Source organism: Rhodnius prolixus, unplaced genomic scaffold (assembly GCF_049639745.1).
Source record: "Rhodnius prolixus isolate KJV_2025 unplaced genomic scaffold, Rpr scaffold_14, whole genome shotgun sequence".
Taxonomy (NCBI): domain Eukaryota; kingdom Metazoa; phylum Arthropoda; class Insecta; order Hemiptera; family Reduviidae; genus Rhodnius; species Rhodnius prolixus.
The window spans coordinates 1771408-1790682 of NW_027411594.1; the positions used below are offsets into that span (position 1 = coordinate 1771408).

A 19275-nucleotide genomic window follows, 5' to 3' on the forward strand; every position below is an offset into this window, starting at 1 on the left:
GCTTAAATCTATAACAGAGCTAGCAATGAAGTATAAATGTATTTAAAAGTTATAGCCGATTAGAATGAATGGAAGAAAATGTTTAGAGAAGAATTACGTGATTTTAATTTAGGTTTAGTACTGATCCATCCATTAGTTGTAAGTTTGTATGTAAATAGTTGTATATAGTAGAGGGATGAATGGGTGAAGCGAATGTATTTATAAGTAAGAATGGAGAGTGAGTGACATTCTAGTGACAAGCACCTAGACGATGCTGGATGTATGGCGAAAGCCAATGCCAAGAAAAAGGCAAAAAAAATATATCGCACCCCCGCTAAAAAAGAGTCACAACTCAAAAAACATTGTTTTGAGAAAATTTATGTTAAAGAATTTATTTCTCTTGAGCCAATCATTTATCAGTTACCGTGACAAAATACAAGTTAACATGTTGTTTTACTGTTTCAGGAATATATTAGCTCAATGCTATTGGCGCAGTAATTTTCTCAAAAAATAATTCGTTTCTTTTTTTCTTTTTTTTAAGCGATTTTTGAGTTGTGACTCTTTTTTAGCGGGGGTGCGATATATGATTTTTATAGAATTCTAATCTACAGTGGATTTTCGAGTAACTTCATTCCGGTTTTTATATACATTGAATTCTGATGCCTCTTCAGGTATGATTAGTTCATGTGCTTTCTAGGTGGATGAATCTTGTTACTCTTTTACCATCGTTCTTCGTTGAACTTCCACAGAGATCCTGGAAGAGTTGTTCTCACCAATAGTCTTCTTGTTCATAGTGAAAATGGTTTCAGTTTAAGACTATGTATACTAAATGTTTTAGGCAATTCAAGTGCATAAATGCAGCAGCCCTAACTGTTTCATTAAACAGGTTTTTTTTTAGACTAGTAAGCATTATCTAAAAAATTTATTGTACAGGAAATGGAAGAATATAATTTAAACGGAGATACAAGTATTAAGAGTACTTAAAACCAGAAAGAAAGGCGACTTGGCAGGCTTTGGAGATTTGCAGAAGACTGCCTCTTAGTTTGCCAAAATAGTGTTTCCTTATCCCCTCCTTCCTCTTATCCCTTCCTACTCGGTCTTAAACTCAGTAAAAACCTGGCTAGAAGTAGCCCTGCCGTCTACTACTCCCTTACTTTATACTAATGGAGCCGTGTAATTAGAATTGCCAACTCCTACCCGTTCAACAGATCTCTTCTCTGTAACAGAAAGAAGCTCTGGAAGTTTTAAGCTAGGGGAGCCATTCCCTTTAAACTGCACGCTAATTTAAAGTGCCGCCAATTAAAGGCTAAGAATATTTTCTCAGGTGTACCTAAGTTAAAGAAAAAGAAAAACTTATTTCTCCCTAGCTTAGTCGAAGAAGAAAGAAAAATTTTTGTAAGCTTCAACCAAAGAAGGAAAATAGGGACCGAAAAAAAAACCTTTCGGATAAAAGAAATTCTAGAAGGGAAACCACTGATGTAGAAAACAGAATCACTTTGCGTAATGTGAAAAGTGGTATAAAATATTTAATTGCTAAGGAAAAGTCGTTACCCACAGATGCCTACTACCTTCTTGCCTTGTTATTGCTTTTCCTTTTATATTTATTTTTGGTTTAGAATTTAATTAAATAATTTAGACTAAAAAAAAATAATGCGAAAAAACGAAATTCTATTATCGCTAAATGAATTTATATTTAGTTAATATCGTTTATTTTATTTATCGTACCAAGCTATTATTTTTGATCGGTTTCGGATCTTTATCTACCATCAGGTGTTTCAGATGTTTCATTCAATAAAAAACAATAATTTATTCAAAAACTATACCAAAACTAAGTAATTGTTTCTTCTCATTAAGGAGACAATTCTTTTTTTGGTATAATTCTTGTTTGATTTCCAAATTTTGGGCCATCTAACCAGTATCATCCAGCACTGGTCTAGATATCACAGGTGGGTGACAAAATTTACTATTTTTTTCCTGATTCTTCAAAGTATACTACTACTTTTTCTACATTTTAAGAAGTTTAATAAGTAGAAATCAAATTCTTACTGATAATTCTAATGAATCAATCTCAAGATGATGGATTAAAATCCGCAAAAAAAGAACTGGTCAGAAATAGATTATAGATACGAGGTGTGTTCAAAAAGTAACGGGAATTTTCGTTTTTTGAAAAAAATATTTATTTATTCATCTACATTAATATTGTCGCCTTCAAGGTAGTCCCCTTCGCATACAATACACTTGTGCCAGCCCTTTTTCCAATCCTCGAAACACTTCTGAAACTCGATCTTTGTGATAGCTTTCAGCTCTTTCAGCGATTCGCTTTTAATGTCATCTATGCTTGTAAAACGACGGCCTTTTTTAATGTTCTCTTTATGTTTGGAAATAGAAAAAAGTCACATGGAGCCATGTCTGGCGAATATGGAGGCTGGGGCATCGTTAAAGTTTTGTTTTTGGCCAAAAATTCACGAACAAGCAATGAAGTGTGAGCAGGTGCATTATCGTGGTGCAAAATCCATGAATTGTTTTGCCACAAATCCGGGCGTTTTTTTCGGATTGCTTCACGCAAACGGCATTGAACTTGTAGGTAGTACTCCTTATTGATTGTTTGACCTTGTGGCAAGAATTCATGATGCACTATGCCATTAAAATCGAAGACCACAGTGAGCATAACTTTCACATTCGACCGCACTTGTCGAGCCTTTTTCGGTCTTGGCGATCCAGAATGCCTCCACTGGGACGATTGAACCTTAGTTTCGACATCATATCCGTAAACCCATGTTTCGTCACCTGTTATAACACGTTTCAGTAGATCCGCATCGTTGTCGACTTCATTGAGCGACTCTTGAGCAACTTCCATTCTCCGCTGTTTTTGTTCGAAATTAAACAATTTTGGAACAAATTTTGCTGCCACACGTTTCATACCCAAAACATCCGAAAAAATTTCATGGCATGAGCCCATTGATATGGCAACATCATCAGCGACTTCTCTGATTGTGATTCGGCGATCGTTCATAACCATTTCTTTCACTTTTTTCACGTTTTCATCGGTTGTTGATGTGCTTGGACGTCCAGATCGTTCGTCATCTTCAACGTTTTCGCGGCCATCTTGGAAACGCTTATACCACTCGTAAATCCTTGTTTTACTCATAGCAGACTCACCATATGCCTTTATTAACATTTCACACACTTTATTTCATTTTTTACGCAAAATTTAATACAAATTCTTTGATCCATTTTTTTTAACAAACAAAAATCGCCAAGCTCGAAAAACACGTCTAACCTTAACGGCTGCCACTTAAGAAGTAAACAATGAATATTACTGAAAATTTTATCGTACTTCAGGGACATGTGTACCAACATAATAAAAAAAAAAATTTACAATCAGACTCTCCAAACCCGCGAAATTTAAAAATTCCTGTTACTTTTTGAACACACCTCGTATGCTTGCTATGCGATATATTTAGGGCTGCAAGAGACCGTGGCGAGGCGAGACTTTATGCAAATCTCGCCTCGGTCTCGTATGACAAGTGTGTTGTCTCGATCTCGGTCTCGGTCGCCCAACTCTCGTCTCGCTCTCGGTCTCGTCGAGATATCTCGTTTTTTTTTTGTTTAAGTATTAAAAATGAAAAAAAAAAAAAAATGAACCCAATATCTGAGGCAATCAAAATGAAATTAAAAAAATGGTTTGTTATTAATAATCTTTTTAAAAATTCTAATAATTATTTATATTGATATTGATATAAAGAATAAAAAAGTATGCAGAATAGAATAGAAATGCTTTATTAACAAAAATATAACATAATTAAACAAAAATAAACTTCAAAGCTATTTGGCTTGGTGCTTAACACCGTCAGCTAGAGCTGTCATCTACGAGGGTCGTTTGAAAAGTCCGTGCAAAAATAAAAACTACTTAATTTTTTGGTGTAAACCTTTTTTATTTTTCAACATAGTCTCCTTTTAGGCTTATACACTTCGTCCAACGCTGCTCTAGTTTGTTGATCCCTTCCGAATAATAGGATTTGTCCAAGTCTGAAAAATAGCCATTCGTTTCTGCAATCACCTCTTCGTTTGAATAAAAAAATTTTCCCGCCAGCCATTTCTTCATATAGGGGAACAAATAGTAGTCCGAGGGAGCCAAGTCTGGAGAATAGGGGGGGATGTGAAACGAGTTGTGGAACCCTATTTCCATTAATTTTGCGACCACAACTGCTGAGGTGTGAGCTGGTGCGTTGTCGTGATGGAAAAGGACTTTTTTTGTGGGCCAATCGTGGGCGATTTTTCTTGCAGCTCGGTTTTCAAACGGTCCAATAACGATGAATAATATGCGCCTGTAATAGTTTTACCCTTTTCCAGATAGTCGATGAGGATTATTCCTTGCGAATACCAAAAGACAGTCGCCATAAGCTTTCCGGCCGAAGGAACGGTCTTCGCCTTTTTTTTGGCGCAGATTCCCCCTTGGTAACCCATTGTTTAGATTTTTCTTTGGTCTCAGGAGTGTAGTGATGTATCCATGTTTCATCCACAGTGACGAAACGACGCTTAAAGTCACGCGGATTCTTCTGGAACAGCTGCAAACCGTTCTTGCAACACTTCACACGATTTCGTTTTTGGTCAAGCGTGAGAAAATCACTCGACTTCCTCGATTCAAACGAATGCCAAACACAAAGAAATAGACCGATCTGGCTGAAACTTGGTGTGTGTTCTTCCAAGAGATGCTACTAACTAAACATAACCTCGATACGCGCCAGTAGTGCTATCTCTCTGACTTTGCACGGACTTTTCATACGACCCTCGTATTATGGACTGTGGTATTTACAAAAAACTAAACAAAGTGAATGAAACTTCAATAATTAAATAATCAAACAAATTTTTTTTTAAAGTAAATACCTGTGAAAATAAAGCAAAAAAATATTTATGTATAATTATAATAGTAATAATAATGATATATACGATACAATAGTAACAGTGAGATTCCCTTTGTGCTCAGCAGTTGAACTCCTGCACAAGTAGGCTTCTATATTTATAAGCACACGTATGAAAATTTATTAAGTTTCTCCAATTATCACCATTCAATTGGTTTATCACTTCATTCAGTGTTAGACACTTCTTACCAAACCACTTCCTCGCCATTCCTGTAAGGTAGTGCATACACTCAAATAGTGATAAACATCCTCCATTTCATACATACAAAAAAGTATGTAAAAGAAGACAACTACTTACACTTCAATGCATCATATGTTACTATTACTGTTATATATCTTCATATAATTTCAAAAAGATGTTGAAAACGCGCCAAATGAAAGACCCAAATAACATATCTGCCTGCTATGACAAGTCGATTCGTGAAATAAAAAATACACCTCCCAACAAACTTCCCGCATTCTAAAATATAAATCAAATAATATCAAAGTTTTAAAGTATTAGATTAATGATAGTGAGACCGAGATTTGTCTCGATTCTCGTGCAGCATTAGATATATTTTCCATCGCTAACCTTATTTTCAACAACACACAGTAAATATTTGGGATTTTGTGGTGTTAGTCACCAGTTGGGTAAATAGCATTTTTACAAGTTGAAGTAATGTAAACTGTATAGATTATGAATTTCAAAAAAATCGAGATTTTTGACTGAGTTTGCCTGATTTGTATTGACCATACTCAAGAAAATAGATACTACAAACTCATTTGCAACGGAAATCTTCATTTATAATGGGTCTAAATTTCAAGAGTTTTCGATGATTCGACCATTTTATTTTCTTAAAACTTTTTTTTTCGTAAAAATGGTTTTGACTTCAATAAAATAAGAGATTTAGAAAATTTATTCGTACTAATCGAAAGATTGAATTTTGCAAAAGAAGGCTACGTTATTTTTTTGAAAAAAAATATGTAGAAGACTGGGTATCATATTAAAAATAATCTTTTACCCTTATATTTTTCAAAAACCTTTTAAGATTGTCACAAACTCTTTATGTAATGTAGAGTAATACCTATATTTTTTTCAGGCAGGCTTTACAAAATTAGGTGTCGTGGATGGAGGCGACTAACAAACATGCTTTACTATAAATTTCTCATATTAACCATTAAATTAATAAGACCTAAAAGCCTTGGTTCGAAACCAATACTACAATACAACATACCTTTATGGACCTTCGTTTCTAAGTACCAAGAAAATTTGAATTACGTAAATTTGGGTTAAGTCGTGGAAGATTTCACAGCAAGTTTTTCCAAAATTTATTAATTGGTGTAAAAGAAAAAATAGAACTGGTTTAGTAGATGTTTAGAAATCGAATGAAAAACGGAAAACTTTCCTTTTATAGAAAATCTACTGGAAGTTTAGGAATAAAGAAAAGAAAACTGTTGAAAGGCGTGGTACATCAGCTGGAAAAAAGGTTGTCTAACGCAGGAAAACTATTACGTTGGAAGACTCCCAAAGTAATAGAATTACCTTGAAGAGTTACTCTGGGAGAGAAAGAGATACAGAGAGTGAGAGAGAGAGAAGTGGTGACGTCCAGAGCTGACTAGACCCGTGGAAGAGTACGTCCATTGGGCTATCCCTTGTCCTCCTGTTTAGTGGAACACTGCTCATACAACCTTTATTACTTCGTTACTCTTTATATACCGTTCAATCTAGGGGATTATCGTTTTGGCCACTACCTACCGTACGCCATTCATCGTAAACTCTCCGGTAAATGGCTATATATATAAATGTGTTATTATCCGTAATCTCCAGCCCATTCATCCGCTTATTTATACAGTTCGTGCTTATCTCGTGCCAATTGGTTTACTTTTTTATATTATATGGTTTTAACCATAGCGGAAATTGGTGAGTTAGCAATTGGTTTGGTTTCCGGCAGTATTATAGTTTGTGTCCATAATATTTAGTTTATCACTGTTTGCACAATGTGTGATGCAAGTTATTGATTTTATAAGGGAAATAAAGCATCTATTCTAGGCGCCACAGTCGCTGGGCAGTTTAGAAACGAGAACCGTAAAGCTAAGATTGGTACTAGGTAAGATTCCAGGTCTAGGCCTTGGATTTTATTTAATGGGTAATGCGAGAAATTTTATAGTAAAATATGATTTTGAGTCCCCTCCATCCACGACACTCACACCTATCCAATAGCCAACTATTTTAACCTATACAACTATTTTGGTAGTTGGACGTAAAGCCTGCCAGAAAAGATAGACTACTTTATATCACGGTTCGCCTAGAACGATTTTAATTGAAATGTTCACCAACATGAAAAATTTTTCTTTCTCCTTATTATTTGGGTCAAAAATAACCAAAATCCACTGAAAACCAAATCAGTTTACGTTGCGGATTTTTTTTTTTTAATTTTTTAGGTCAAAAAACTTTTTTTTTTTTTGCATTGTTAAGCCTAATAAATGGAAAAACAATACAGTTTTTTGCAAAACCAATGCATGCATTTTGAAGCTGAGGGAATTTCCGACAGATTGATGTATTTTATAAATGATAAAAATGAAATTTCAACATTCAAAATCAATAAAAAAGACATTTTTGAGCAAAATAAGGCAAAAACAAGGGTTTCTCGCATTTCATAGCTTACTTAACAAATAGATCGTTTTTTTGTGGAAGGGAATGGGACTTTTCAAAAATGAGAAAAATTCCTGCAAAATACAATATTTATACACTGGAAAAAGTGAAATAAGGCAAAAACAAGGGTTTCTCGCATTTCATAGCTTACTTAACAAATAGATCGTTTTTTTGTGGAAGGGAATGGGACTTTTCAAAAATGAGAAAAATTCCTGCAAAATACAATATTTATACACTGGAAAAAGTGAAATAAGGCAAAAACAAGGGTTTCTCGCATTTCATAGCTTACTTAACAAATAGATCGTTTTTTTGTGGAAGGGAATGGGACTTTTCAAAAATGAGAAAAATTCCTGCAAAATACAATATTTATACACTGGAAAAAGTGAAAATTTCCAATTCAAATTCATTTAATGAAACTTTTTGGATTAAAAGAGCGCAAATAATTTTTTATCGCATTGCAGGGCTTAGTTATATTTACATAAATTTTTTAAATAACTTTTTTGAAATGTGCAACTGCCCCTTCAATAAGTAAAGAAGATGATTGGATGTTTCCCAGAGTTATGCACAAAGACAGGATTTGAATGCACAAACTTTCTCTAAGTGAAGATATGCAATTATGCAATTAAGGGCACTTCTGGGAAAAGGAAGTGAAGACGCTTTTCTTTCTTTTTTTAAAGTGCCAATTGCCGTTAATGACGTTTCTAATTTATAAATACAAATTAAGGGAAATTAAAAGTATTTTAAAAAATTGAAATTCAAAACCTTAACTGAAACTCAGTAACATTTCGCTGAAAGGTTTTTCCTTTATTTTGAAATTTTCTTCTAGAAAATCTCGACGATTTACTGTAAACATCCTGGAGGCGTAGGTTATTATTCAGAAGTAATATTTTAATTATTTTTCCAGAGTTTTGTTTTAATAGCAATTACTGGACAGTTATTCATAATATTTCCGTGTGATGTGCGATTTTAGGAGTGTTACTCGCGAGTGATTTACAAATAACTTGTGGTAAAGTAAAACAAGATTGCTATCTTATATAACTGGTCTAGTATTTCGTCAACTAAATTAACCTATATTTCATTTACGATAAACTAATGCTAGACTAAACCCCATTGGTTAGTTTAGCTGAATGCATAGATAATGACCATGTTCTAGGGTGCAGTGAAATGGAACAGAACATGTTTATCATATCCCATAAACATAAGTCATTGTCGTAATAATGTGAATAGTAAGCAAATGACCTAAAGGGTCATTATCTGAATTCAGGGTCAGAACTCTGTGGTGACGGAGAAGTCCATTTCGCTCTCTAGTAGTAGTTGCAATAACTACTTCTAATTAGTAACTTTCAGTAGATTTTCAGCAGCATACTTAAAGCTATTTCATCAGTTATGTAGCTGAATATCAGTCAAGAGTTTCCCTAATTTCCATAATCTTCTCAACTCACATTCGCTTCTGCAGATATTCCAGGTTGCTGCCTTCTGTTTTCCATACTCGGAAAATAACATCAACTTGATCTTATCGTCCTATTGATTAGCTGATTTCTATTTTTGATGCGAGCGAAGTCTATCGTAATTTATTTAACGGTACATATTAGTATGAAATACTTTAGCGTTTTTTGCACCAAATTTTGGCAACACAAATTGATGTGAATGTTTCACATCAGGCATATGAAATACTTTGTTAAGTAATTAGTTAAAGAAAACGCCAACAATAAGATAGCGAAACAGCCTCCCATCTTGTTTTAATTACTTAATTTTCTTGCTTTTCAGGTGGGCTGGCTGAAAGCAGAAGATCAGACTATACTTAGCCTGCACACCAGAGTAGTTACACACAATGCCCGAGTATCTGTGACACACGACAATCAGAGAACTTGGCGTCTTCACATTAGACAGCTAAAAGAGTCGGACAGAGGATGCTATATGTGTCAGATCAATACTAATGTCATGAAGAAACAGATTGGCTGTGTCGATGTTCATGGTGAGTTGCATGTTTCATTTTATTTTGCTCTGGTGAATTCTATAATCTGCATGTATGAACTTCAAGTATTCTTTACTTGCGACCCTATGTTTGCAAAGCGATATTGTCAGCGTAGATTTTAGCCTGATTCTTAGCCTTTACGATGATCGTCACACAGGATTTCCTTCCAACTCTGTTACTATTAACAATAAGAATTTATTGCTCTTCGGTTCAGGCTACCGATGCAGCACTACTTTTGAAAGTAAAACAGAATTATCGTAACTATTCCTGTGTGTATTTCGTATGTTTATCTAGTGTTTTGGTCTCTAGGCTGGTAATTGGCCAAGTTATAATGAACGGGCAACGTTGAAAATCTGGTTAGGTTCTTCAATGCTGGATCAAATCGTTGTTATTATCCATCTAATCAACAGCTAATCGGGATGATTCGTAATTCTCTTCAGCTGGAACTGAAAAAGCCTCTCTATTCGCTTAAGAGAGTTTCCCTAAAGATTAAAACTTTGTCTTCATTTCTCAGAGATATTTTCTGTTTTGAAAATGCCTTGGCTATACGTAATGAGAGAATTACAACTTCTGACGTTATTATTAAGGAGTTCTAATCTGGCAAAATTTGATTCCTACTTACTCAGGAATGAATTTGTTCTTGCAAAAAAAAAAAAAAAACCGGGAATCAATTAAAACTGAAACCAAAAAACTTGAGGGGGCTGGAAGTATAATTTAAGACGTTTTGTTATTTAAGCTCTTCAGATTAGCAAGGATGATCATTTGTTATCTTGCTCTAGCTCTAATTACCATACGTCAATCAATATGCTTAGTATTCAATCTAGATGGTACCCTAAGTCTTAAGCTCGGCTTAATTATATTTCAACTTTAATATAGTTCAGTCTCGTGTCATCAAATGTTTCCATTAATCTTGGTCTACATCTAATGCTAACTCTGCATTCCTCACTCTCGCTCCGTCTCATTTTATTTCTCTTATAAATACACATTTCTCTCTTTATCATAAAATACCTTTTAAAATTATAAATGAGGATTTGCCTTATAATTTAAAGAAAATTTGAGAATTTTATCTTTTATAGAAAAAGAGAAACAAAATGGTCAAAGTTGGGTGTTTTTCAACGTTACCCTTTTTTGTGCAGTTTTTGACGATCAACCCTTATACAACTGTCCTACCGGACCGTTTTAATGTTCACAAATTCTACCTGGGAAAGCAGGAAACAGCTCCTAACTTCTGTTGTTACTTCCCCATCTTGTGGAAGTACTCCATAATCCGTCCTATCCCAAAACCTAAAAAACCTCATCAACATCCTTCGTCTTACCGACCAATTAGTTTATTACCTGTACTAGGAAAAATTTTCGAAAAACTTCTTCTCAAACAAATCCTTCCTATCCTCGAAATCTCTAAAGTGATCCCAGATCATCAATTTGGATTTAGACGTCACCACTCTACTATTCAGCAATGTCATCGAGTAGTGGACATAATTGCATCCTCTCTTGAAAAGAAAGAAAGTTGTTCGGGGGCTTTCCTTGATGTACAGCAGGCCTTCGATAGAGTATGGCACACTGGCCTCTTGTGGAAGCTTAAGAATATTTTACCAGCCACGTTTTATTTAATCCTAAAATCTTACTTGTACGACAGATACTTCCGAGTGCAAATAGGATCTTCTTTCTCCCCAATTAAACCTATCGACGCTGGAGTTCCACAGGGCAGCATTCTGGGCCCTATTCTTTACTCCATTTACACTTCAGACATACCAACTCATCCTAACACCACACTACTCACATACGCAGACGACACCGCCTTACTGTCTACTAATCATGATCCTGTAATAGCTCACAGAAATCTGCAACCTCATCTCTCCTCATTAGAACAGTGGTTCAAGTGATGGGCTATAAAGCTTAATGAAACTAAGTCGCAAAACATTACCTTCACTCTTCGTCGCATTACTCTTCCTCCAGTATTCTATAACCTAACACCTCTACGAGTAGTGAACATTGCCCGCTACCTTGGGCTTTACTTAGACCGAAGACTTTCTTGGAACCCCCATACTAGACTTAAAAGAACAGAACTAAACAGACGCTATCGACTACTTAAAAGACTCTTAGACGATAGATCAAAACTCTCTCTGGACAACAAAAGACTGATTTATACTTCTATTTTAAAACCCATCTGGGCGTATGGAATAGAGCTGTGGGGTTCAACCAAACACTCCAATCTCCAAAGGATTCAATCGCTACAATCTAAAATAATTCGAATGTACACGCTCCATTTTATGTCTCCAACCGGACTATACACACTGACCTTAACATTCCTTTTATCACCCAAGTCGCTGAAAACATGATACAGAAAACTCCACTTCTAGAACTCTTCCTGACAACCCGGACAAGACGTCATAAAAGACAGTGGCCTCGTGATCTCCTCTCAAGTGAAGAGAGTGATTAAACATATAATGTTTTGGAGTATTACCACTGGGTAACTTCTCCACTCATTTACTTCGACATGTTCACTGTTATCATTGTTACTTATAGCGCTAACGCGCTGATTGTAGCACAATAAACGCAAAAAAAACGCAAAAAAAAAAACTTCTGTTGTACTAGTGTATAAATTGTGCCCAATTAAAAATCTAGTGGAGGCTTTATAGCGATCCGTCTAAGCGGTAGATCAGCGTGATAAAATAAAAGCGGAAGGAGCATTGCAAATAGGTCCGCTCTTCAGGGAAAAATAAAATAAACACCAAATAAACGTTTCATCAATGTCCTATTTCCGGTTGTGAGACTTTGATCAAAATGGACGAGATTTGCTTCAAGTAGTAAAACGGCTTTTATTTTGTTTAAATTCCAGTCATTTAAATGGAATTCTCCCCTTTAAAGAAATGATTTGCTGATTGGAAAATCAGCTTCATCTCTTGTGGATTGCTGGAGGTTTCTCTTTCTTATAATATATACCACCTAATCATCATTTATCTGGAGATTTAAGAGCTCCTCGAATTCGCTGCTGCTCCCCTTAAACACAAAGAAGAAAAACTAAGACACTTGATTAAACGAACACGTGATAATGAACATCGATATCCGAGACATTATCCGAGACTGTATTCAATTATTTTGTTTTAAACAAAAAAAAAATGCAAATAGAAAATTTACATAGACGGAAAAGCAACCTGCAGTAGAAAACTATTACTTCAGCGAGTTGTTCTACATTCTATTTCTTAGAGCCTCAGTGTGGAAATGACATTATACAAAATGTCATAAGCACGCATTCACTTTTTTTCCTTCAAGTGAATCTATTTTCACATTATATGCAGCGGTTTTTCCATCGCTAGACATTTTCTTATCTTGGAAAATACCATTTACTTTCAACTTTATAAGCTTGAATGTTATGTTACATTTATTTTGCTTCGATTCTTGTTTTTCTTTGTCGTACTCAGCGCAAAAGAAGCGGTTTTTTCGAGTAGATTTTCTTTTTTTTAAAATGGAAATAAATGTTTTGAGTTTTATCCAAGGCAATAGCCAAAAGAGGCTTTAAGGCTAAAGCCAATGAGGACCATAATAGGCTTTTGCAGCAAACAAGATTATAAAGAACATTAGCAGCGAAATCGGCGAGCTCTTAGATCTGCGGATAAATGATTAGGCGGTATATATACGATATATAAGAATATGAAACCTCCAGGAATCCACAAGAGATGGAGCTACTTTCTTTTCTTTAAAGGGGAAAATTCCATTTAAATAGTTTTTGGAAAGCTTGTTCTCAAGGATAACAACAACATAAAACAAGATATTATTGCTAGTTGAATAGCTGCTGAAAACGGTAGCTGGCATTTCTATGCTTTAACAAAACTATTAAGATTTAAGTCCTTCTCAGCCTCAGTGGTTGTCTTTATTTTTATGAGCATTAAAAAGACTACTATTAAACCCGAATGTAAGAGAGAACTGGGTTTTAACCTGTAGTAATTGTAGTTAGGCATAATTGCTGGGCATAATCAATACTTAGAGCCTTAATTGGTTAAATAGGGATATGGCTTGTAAGGAAGAACCAAGAGTTTTGTGATCGTTCAATGATGTCGTAGACTTGATGGCCTTCATTATGTGACATATCTGACTCCGATGGTTGGGCTACATTAGAAGGAATGTCAGCAGAGTGAGAGCTTGCCAAGTTGTCTAATGTGTGTGGCAAATCTGGAGGATGAAAATGAAGATTGAAGGCGAAGATTGAAAGTTCTTAGCATTGCTGGGCCATGCCTCTAACTGCTCGGCTATCGTGTCTATCTCTCCATTGATATACAATATTTCAAAATACAAGAATGCGGATTTATAAGTAAAACGAGTTATTGGTTTTTGTTGTTTTTTTTTCTTAAGAAAAGAGAGACGGATCGCCCAACAATGAAGATTTGCAATCTGTGGCCTATTTAAGAACGAATTTCTATCCAATCTTGCTAGTGTGTCTGTAGTGAAGTTGTAGTTGGCACTGCGCTCAGCTTTTATAGGGGAATGTGCAAGCCCAAATCGGTTTCCCTTTCTTCCACTAAAAACCTAGAAAATCCCACTTTATCCTCTGGCACGAGTGATTCTTCCAAAAGCTAGTTCCAGCCCCCTCTATAGCTTGAGTTGGTTAAAGCTCTCTCTCTTTCTCTAGGTAGGTATCTTTGTCCAATTGCCAACTCCTAAGACAACCAGGAACCTAGAATAGTTCCAAGACCCCGCTTCTCATGTGTGAATACTCCCTGAATCTCTACCCCCTTGCTAACCTTATTGGTTGTTCTTTCTACAGGAACTCGAGCCAACTTAACTAATAGAAAAAAAGAAAGTCTTCCTCGACCCGTTTTCCTACTGCCTCCTTCTTATTATTTTCTCCTTATTCACTTCCTTTCTGTCCTCCTTAACATCCTATACACTCAATAGGATTCGCTCGTTGCCATCCTTTCTTTCTTTTTCTCCTCCAGTTCATACACTCCGGGTTACATTCTACCCCACTATTGGCTTCAGTTTCTTGGCCTTCTTCTCCGCGCAAATACCCAATCTCCCCCACTTTACTTCAATACAAGCTTGAAATAGAGAAATCGACAATAGCAATTCTGTTAAAAGGCAATGCTCTTTCTCTGCTTTTCCACTTCTTGTCTCGCTTAGCTTCTTAAGGTGAAAAGTGGCGACAATTGGACCGGTAAATTGCGCTGATCTTTCCTTATTTTATTTTTTGTGTACACATTCTGTCTGATTGGATTACAAATCAGCAAATTGTACAATTTAAAAAATAATTGAGCACACACATTAATTCTTCAAACCAAAAATAAGCGTAATGAAATTTTCTTGAAGCTAAGTAAAAAGTAGCCATACGCGGGATTCGAACTGATGATCTTCTACTAACAAAGCCATCCCAAAACTTGAAATTATTTTTTAATTAAAAGAGCTCGCTTAAAGAATCGGTTCATTTATTTATTGCAGTGTATAATTACGGTTATAGAACCGAGTTTTCACTTAATTTTTAAGTGGTCTGAGTGTGCACGATAAAACCAACATCTAAGAGTGACTCAATGAAGATCGAAACCTAGTCTCCTTGATAAGCTCCTGATAAGTAAAGCGGCTTCTCAGGAGATTAGTTATTTTCTTGTCTTCTTCATACAATGAGAGGTTTTTTTAAAAAAATAAAGATATCATAAAATGAAGAATATGTGATTTTTTCATTGTGGAATTTTGAAACTGGTAAAATAAGATGGTATATAATATATCTAATACTTTAAGGCAACAGGATTCGAACCCGGGACCTCCGTATGGCAACCCAGTATACGAGGTGTGGCTATTAAATAAAGAGACTATTGCTGTAAAACATTTTATTTCAAAATTTATACATATTTAGTTATTATCACCTTCAATATGCACCTCTCCCCTATCCCTAAAACGCTCCATGCAAATTTACCATTGTTCGAAACAGTGTTGGATTTTTTTTCTATGAGCTCCTGCATGACGCGTGCCGCTTTTTCTTTCACAGCTTCAACGGACTGAAATTGTGTTCCTTTCAATGCAGATTTGACTTTGGGAAACAGATAAAAGTCATATGGGGGCCAGGTCAGGCGAATAAGGCTAGGATGGCCTAAAACTGGGATGTTGTACTTGGCTAGAAACGTCGTCTTGACAGACAATGCAATGTGAGCCGGCGCGTTTTCTTGATAGAGAACTCATGACTTGTTCTTCCACAAATCGGGTCGTTTTTTTCCTTACTCTTTCACGGAGTTGAGCAAGCACCTCACGGCAGTAGTGTTGATTAATTATAATCGATATTTACATCCGTTTTGGACGTGGAAGAGCGGTCATCATCTCCGACGTCTTCTCGGTCATCTTGGAAATGCTTCAATCATTCAAAAACTTGCGCACGTGATTAATATTCATCACCATAAACTTCTTATAATAAAAGATAAATTTCAGTAGCAGTTTTACCAAGTTTCATGTGAAATTTTACGACAATTCGTTGCTCTACTACATGTGTAGTATCATGTTTTCGGCAAAACGAAACTAAAACCTCTTACACAAACGACGGTTCCAGACAGACAGATTTCTCTACAAACACGTGAGATGCTGCAATCGAAAGAGAAGGCTTTACGCTGCACAGCTGTCGGTCGGTAGGATTTGGCGCATGCATAGTTCTTCTGTAGCAGCATCAGTCTCGTTATTTAATAGCACACCTCGTACGCTAACCATTGTGCTAATACCTCTCTTCTTTTTACTATCGTTAAGATTAACCTACAACAGAACTAATTGAAAGTAAATAACTGTGTGAAAGATTTATGCACAAAATAGAATCCGGAATAACTCGCAAATCATGAAAGGCAGATTGTGGATATAATATTGCTCTCGCTGTGGATGTTCTACGTAAGAGTGGATCACGTAGGTTTTAAAATTCACATATATGAGGGATGCTTAGCTTCTATTTCCGACTATCATTACCGATAGAAAGCAGCTGATGCATACAGGAACTGTGACTACTGGCTAGAAACGTACTCACTAACGGCGACAATGCATCCGTTCTTTTGTAATTATTATACGCATCGCTGCAGTTTTTCATTAAGCAAAATGCTAGTTTTTGTTTTTTTTATTTCTTTTGTTTCATTTTATTGTAGGGAGTAGGAAACTAGAGTGTATTCAGAGCTTACTGATAGATTTTATGCGAGTACAGCTTTTTGGAAATTGTAATCGATCATTATAATCGATAATTGTAATAAGAACTTTTTTTCTTTTTTTTAATTCAAGACGAGTTAATATCTGAGGTCGTTGGTGCCCGGAGTTTTTTTTTCCAGTGCACTGCCGGCCTCCGAACAGCGTTCTCCCGTTACAGATATTTTCCATAACTGGAAAGCGAGCTGTAAGATAAGATAAAAATGTATTTCATATACAAAATACATACATATATACATTGGAGTGCCAGTTAAGTACTATAACCTCCAGACATAGTTTCAGAAATTGTACAAACAAATGAAATTAAATTATACATTAAGGGGAAAAACAATGAAAAACCCCCAGCTTATAAGAGAGATTTCAATTCAGGGAGTCCCTAACTCTCCTGTGCCTGTGCACCGTGTCCACACTATAGTCACCTATTCGTCTGCAGAGGTGGTTGTGACTTGATTCACACTTACTGTAAAAACCAGTAGCGAGATACTTGATGTATTGTTCTACATAGTCCATGTTGGTGTTAGAGTGTAAGTCTATAAGTTGTCACAAGCCTGAGGAATTTATTTTGCATGATCTGCAACGAGGCGATATTGGATCGACATGTCCAACTCCAGGAGGGACAAGTATAAAGTAACATGGGCCTAACCACTACCTTGTACAGAAGGAGTTTATACTCTGGAGACAGTTTAGAGTCCCTGCTGAACAGCGGGAATAACACTCGAATGGCTGCCTTACCCTTTATTGACTCTGGTCCTTTATGTGGGGGTAAAAGTCAGCCCGCCCCCAAGATACCTGATAGTGGCAGCCCACGGCACAATCCGTCCCCCGAAGTGGACATGTCGATACGAGCTGTAAGAAGCTGCTAAGACAGTGATTGACTTTTGAGCTCGGCTTGGCGAAATTTTGTAAAACCCTAACTAACTTAACTCTGGTGCCGTGTCACATATAGAAATATTCATAATTTTTTTTTGATATTTTCAAATGTAGTTCCAAAAACAATTATTAAATGATCCACTTTATGATCATTGATCTAAGAAAAGTTTACCAGATCCGTATTCTCAATAAATACTGTAATCTCTTCAAAGTACTCCACAAATCGCCCGAGTATTATTTAAAATAACTCGTACATTATAATGTTTTGTCTCTGTCAATGCTTGTCACCCAAAATGAGTTCGAGTAACACCACTGACAAGCGTGACATTGGTTCGCCATCACACTCCTAGGAAGAGAAAATCTAAGGGCCAGCTGCTAGATTCTAATCCGTGATCTCCGCGTTGGAATCCTAATCCCTTCTCATTCTACCTCTTATATGTTTAAGGATTAAATGCAAATAATCCCTGAAATATGTTTTTTGATTTTACCCTCACTTGGTATTTTCATTTCATGAATGTAGTTCTATAACTTTGGGTGAATTCGTTTAAGGGCAGCACTTGTTGGTGCTAAAGGACGAGTGATCGTCGCTAGCATGAGAAGGCGGAAGGCAATAGACACAAGAATGTTCCATATAGATCTGTTATTGATGGATGATGACTCTATCAATAGAAACCCAGGGCCAATCATAACGTAATCGCCAACTTATTTCAGGTGGAGCTTTACGTCCAATTACCAATCAGGTATCTTGGACGCGAGCAGAAGCATCTTAACTACTTCTAACAAATAAAAAGTAACTACTTCACGCGGGATTCGAACTGGTGATCTCCTACTTATAAATCCTCGTTTCCTAACCGCTGGACCCAACATCCGCCCCAACAAAGTTTCTTTGGAAGAACTAGTCCGTGGATATAGTTTTGTTTTCTTCGCTCTTTTTCGATTAAAATCCATTTAGTGGATCCATATTATTGGATAAGAGATGAATCTTAACTTTTCTTCATGGAAAGGCAAAGTCAGAACCTCTTCATTATCAACACGTCCAAAGGCAGTTTTCCTATTAGATCTGCAGAGCCTTGGTTTTTTCTAAAATAAAGATAGAGGAAGGATTCAAATATTATTAAAAATAAAAAATGGGGGAAATTAAAAAGAAAATCGTGTAATTTTCCGGGAATAAATTTAGACATTTATTTATTTATTATTACTAACTGAAGCTTCCATCGCTCTACGACGGCCATTTTCTTTCCAATTTCATCCTATTAGTCGAAGTACGTGTCCTGGGAGGAGAAGGATATCTATAGATAAGACCTTTTACTGAAGCGATTTAACGAGTTGGCTAGACCTAACGAAAAAGGGCCCCCCCGGGGTTGGCGGCTGAGGGGCCGGTATAGCACGTTATATGTGTGGGGAAGACGGTAATTCCTGAATGGGCTAGTCCGATACTCACACGTGTAATGGGCACGTGATAGAGGAACTAGAAGGGTACCTGAAGGGCTCTCTTGGTATTGTCCCTCTTTCAATACTAAATAGGGCCGTCGTGACAAGAGGGAGTGGGGGGAAACATTCTACACTCCCTCTTACATCTTTTTTGAATCTACTATAATATTGCATATACCTGGACCAATTCACCTTCGCACCATATACTAGCTTAAGCCCTAACAACCCTTCTTGATGGTCCTTTTATTTAACATAGATGGTACAATATGTACCGCGCTGGGAAGTAGTTAATATATAAAGGAGGGTAG

At 36.2% G+C, this 19275-nt stretch overlaps 1 protein-coding gene across 1 annotated transcript in view; it reads left to right on the forward strand.

Annotated features, from left to right (window-relative positions):
- Nucleotides 1–19275, forward strand: part of LOC141451631 (lachesin-like) — a 469514-nt gene that overhangs the window by 353700 nt on the left and 96539 nt on the right. The window contains exon 4 of the mRNA XM_074123088.1: nucleotides 9301–9508. Within this exon, the coding sequence (XP_073979189.1) occupies nucleotides 9301–9508 (208 nt within the window). The remainder of the gene's footprint in view (nucleotides 1–9300; nucleotides 9509–19275) is intronic.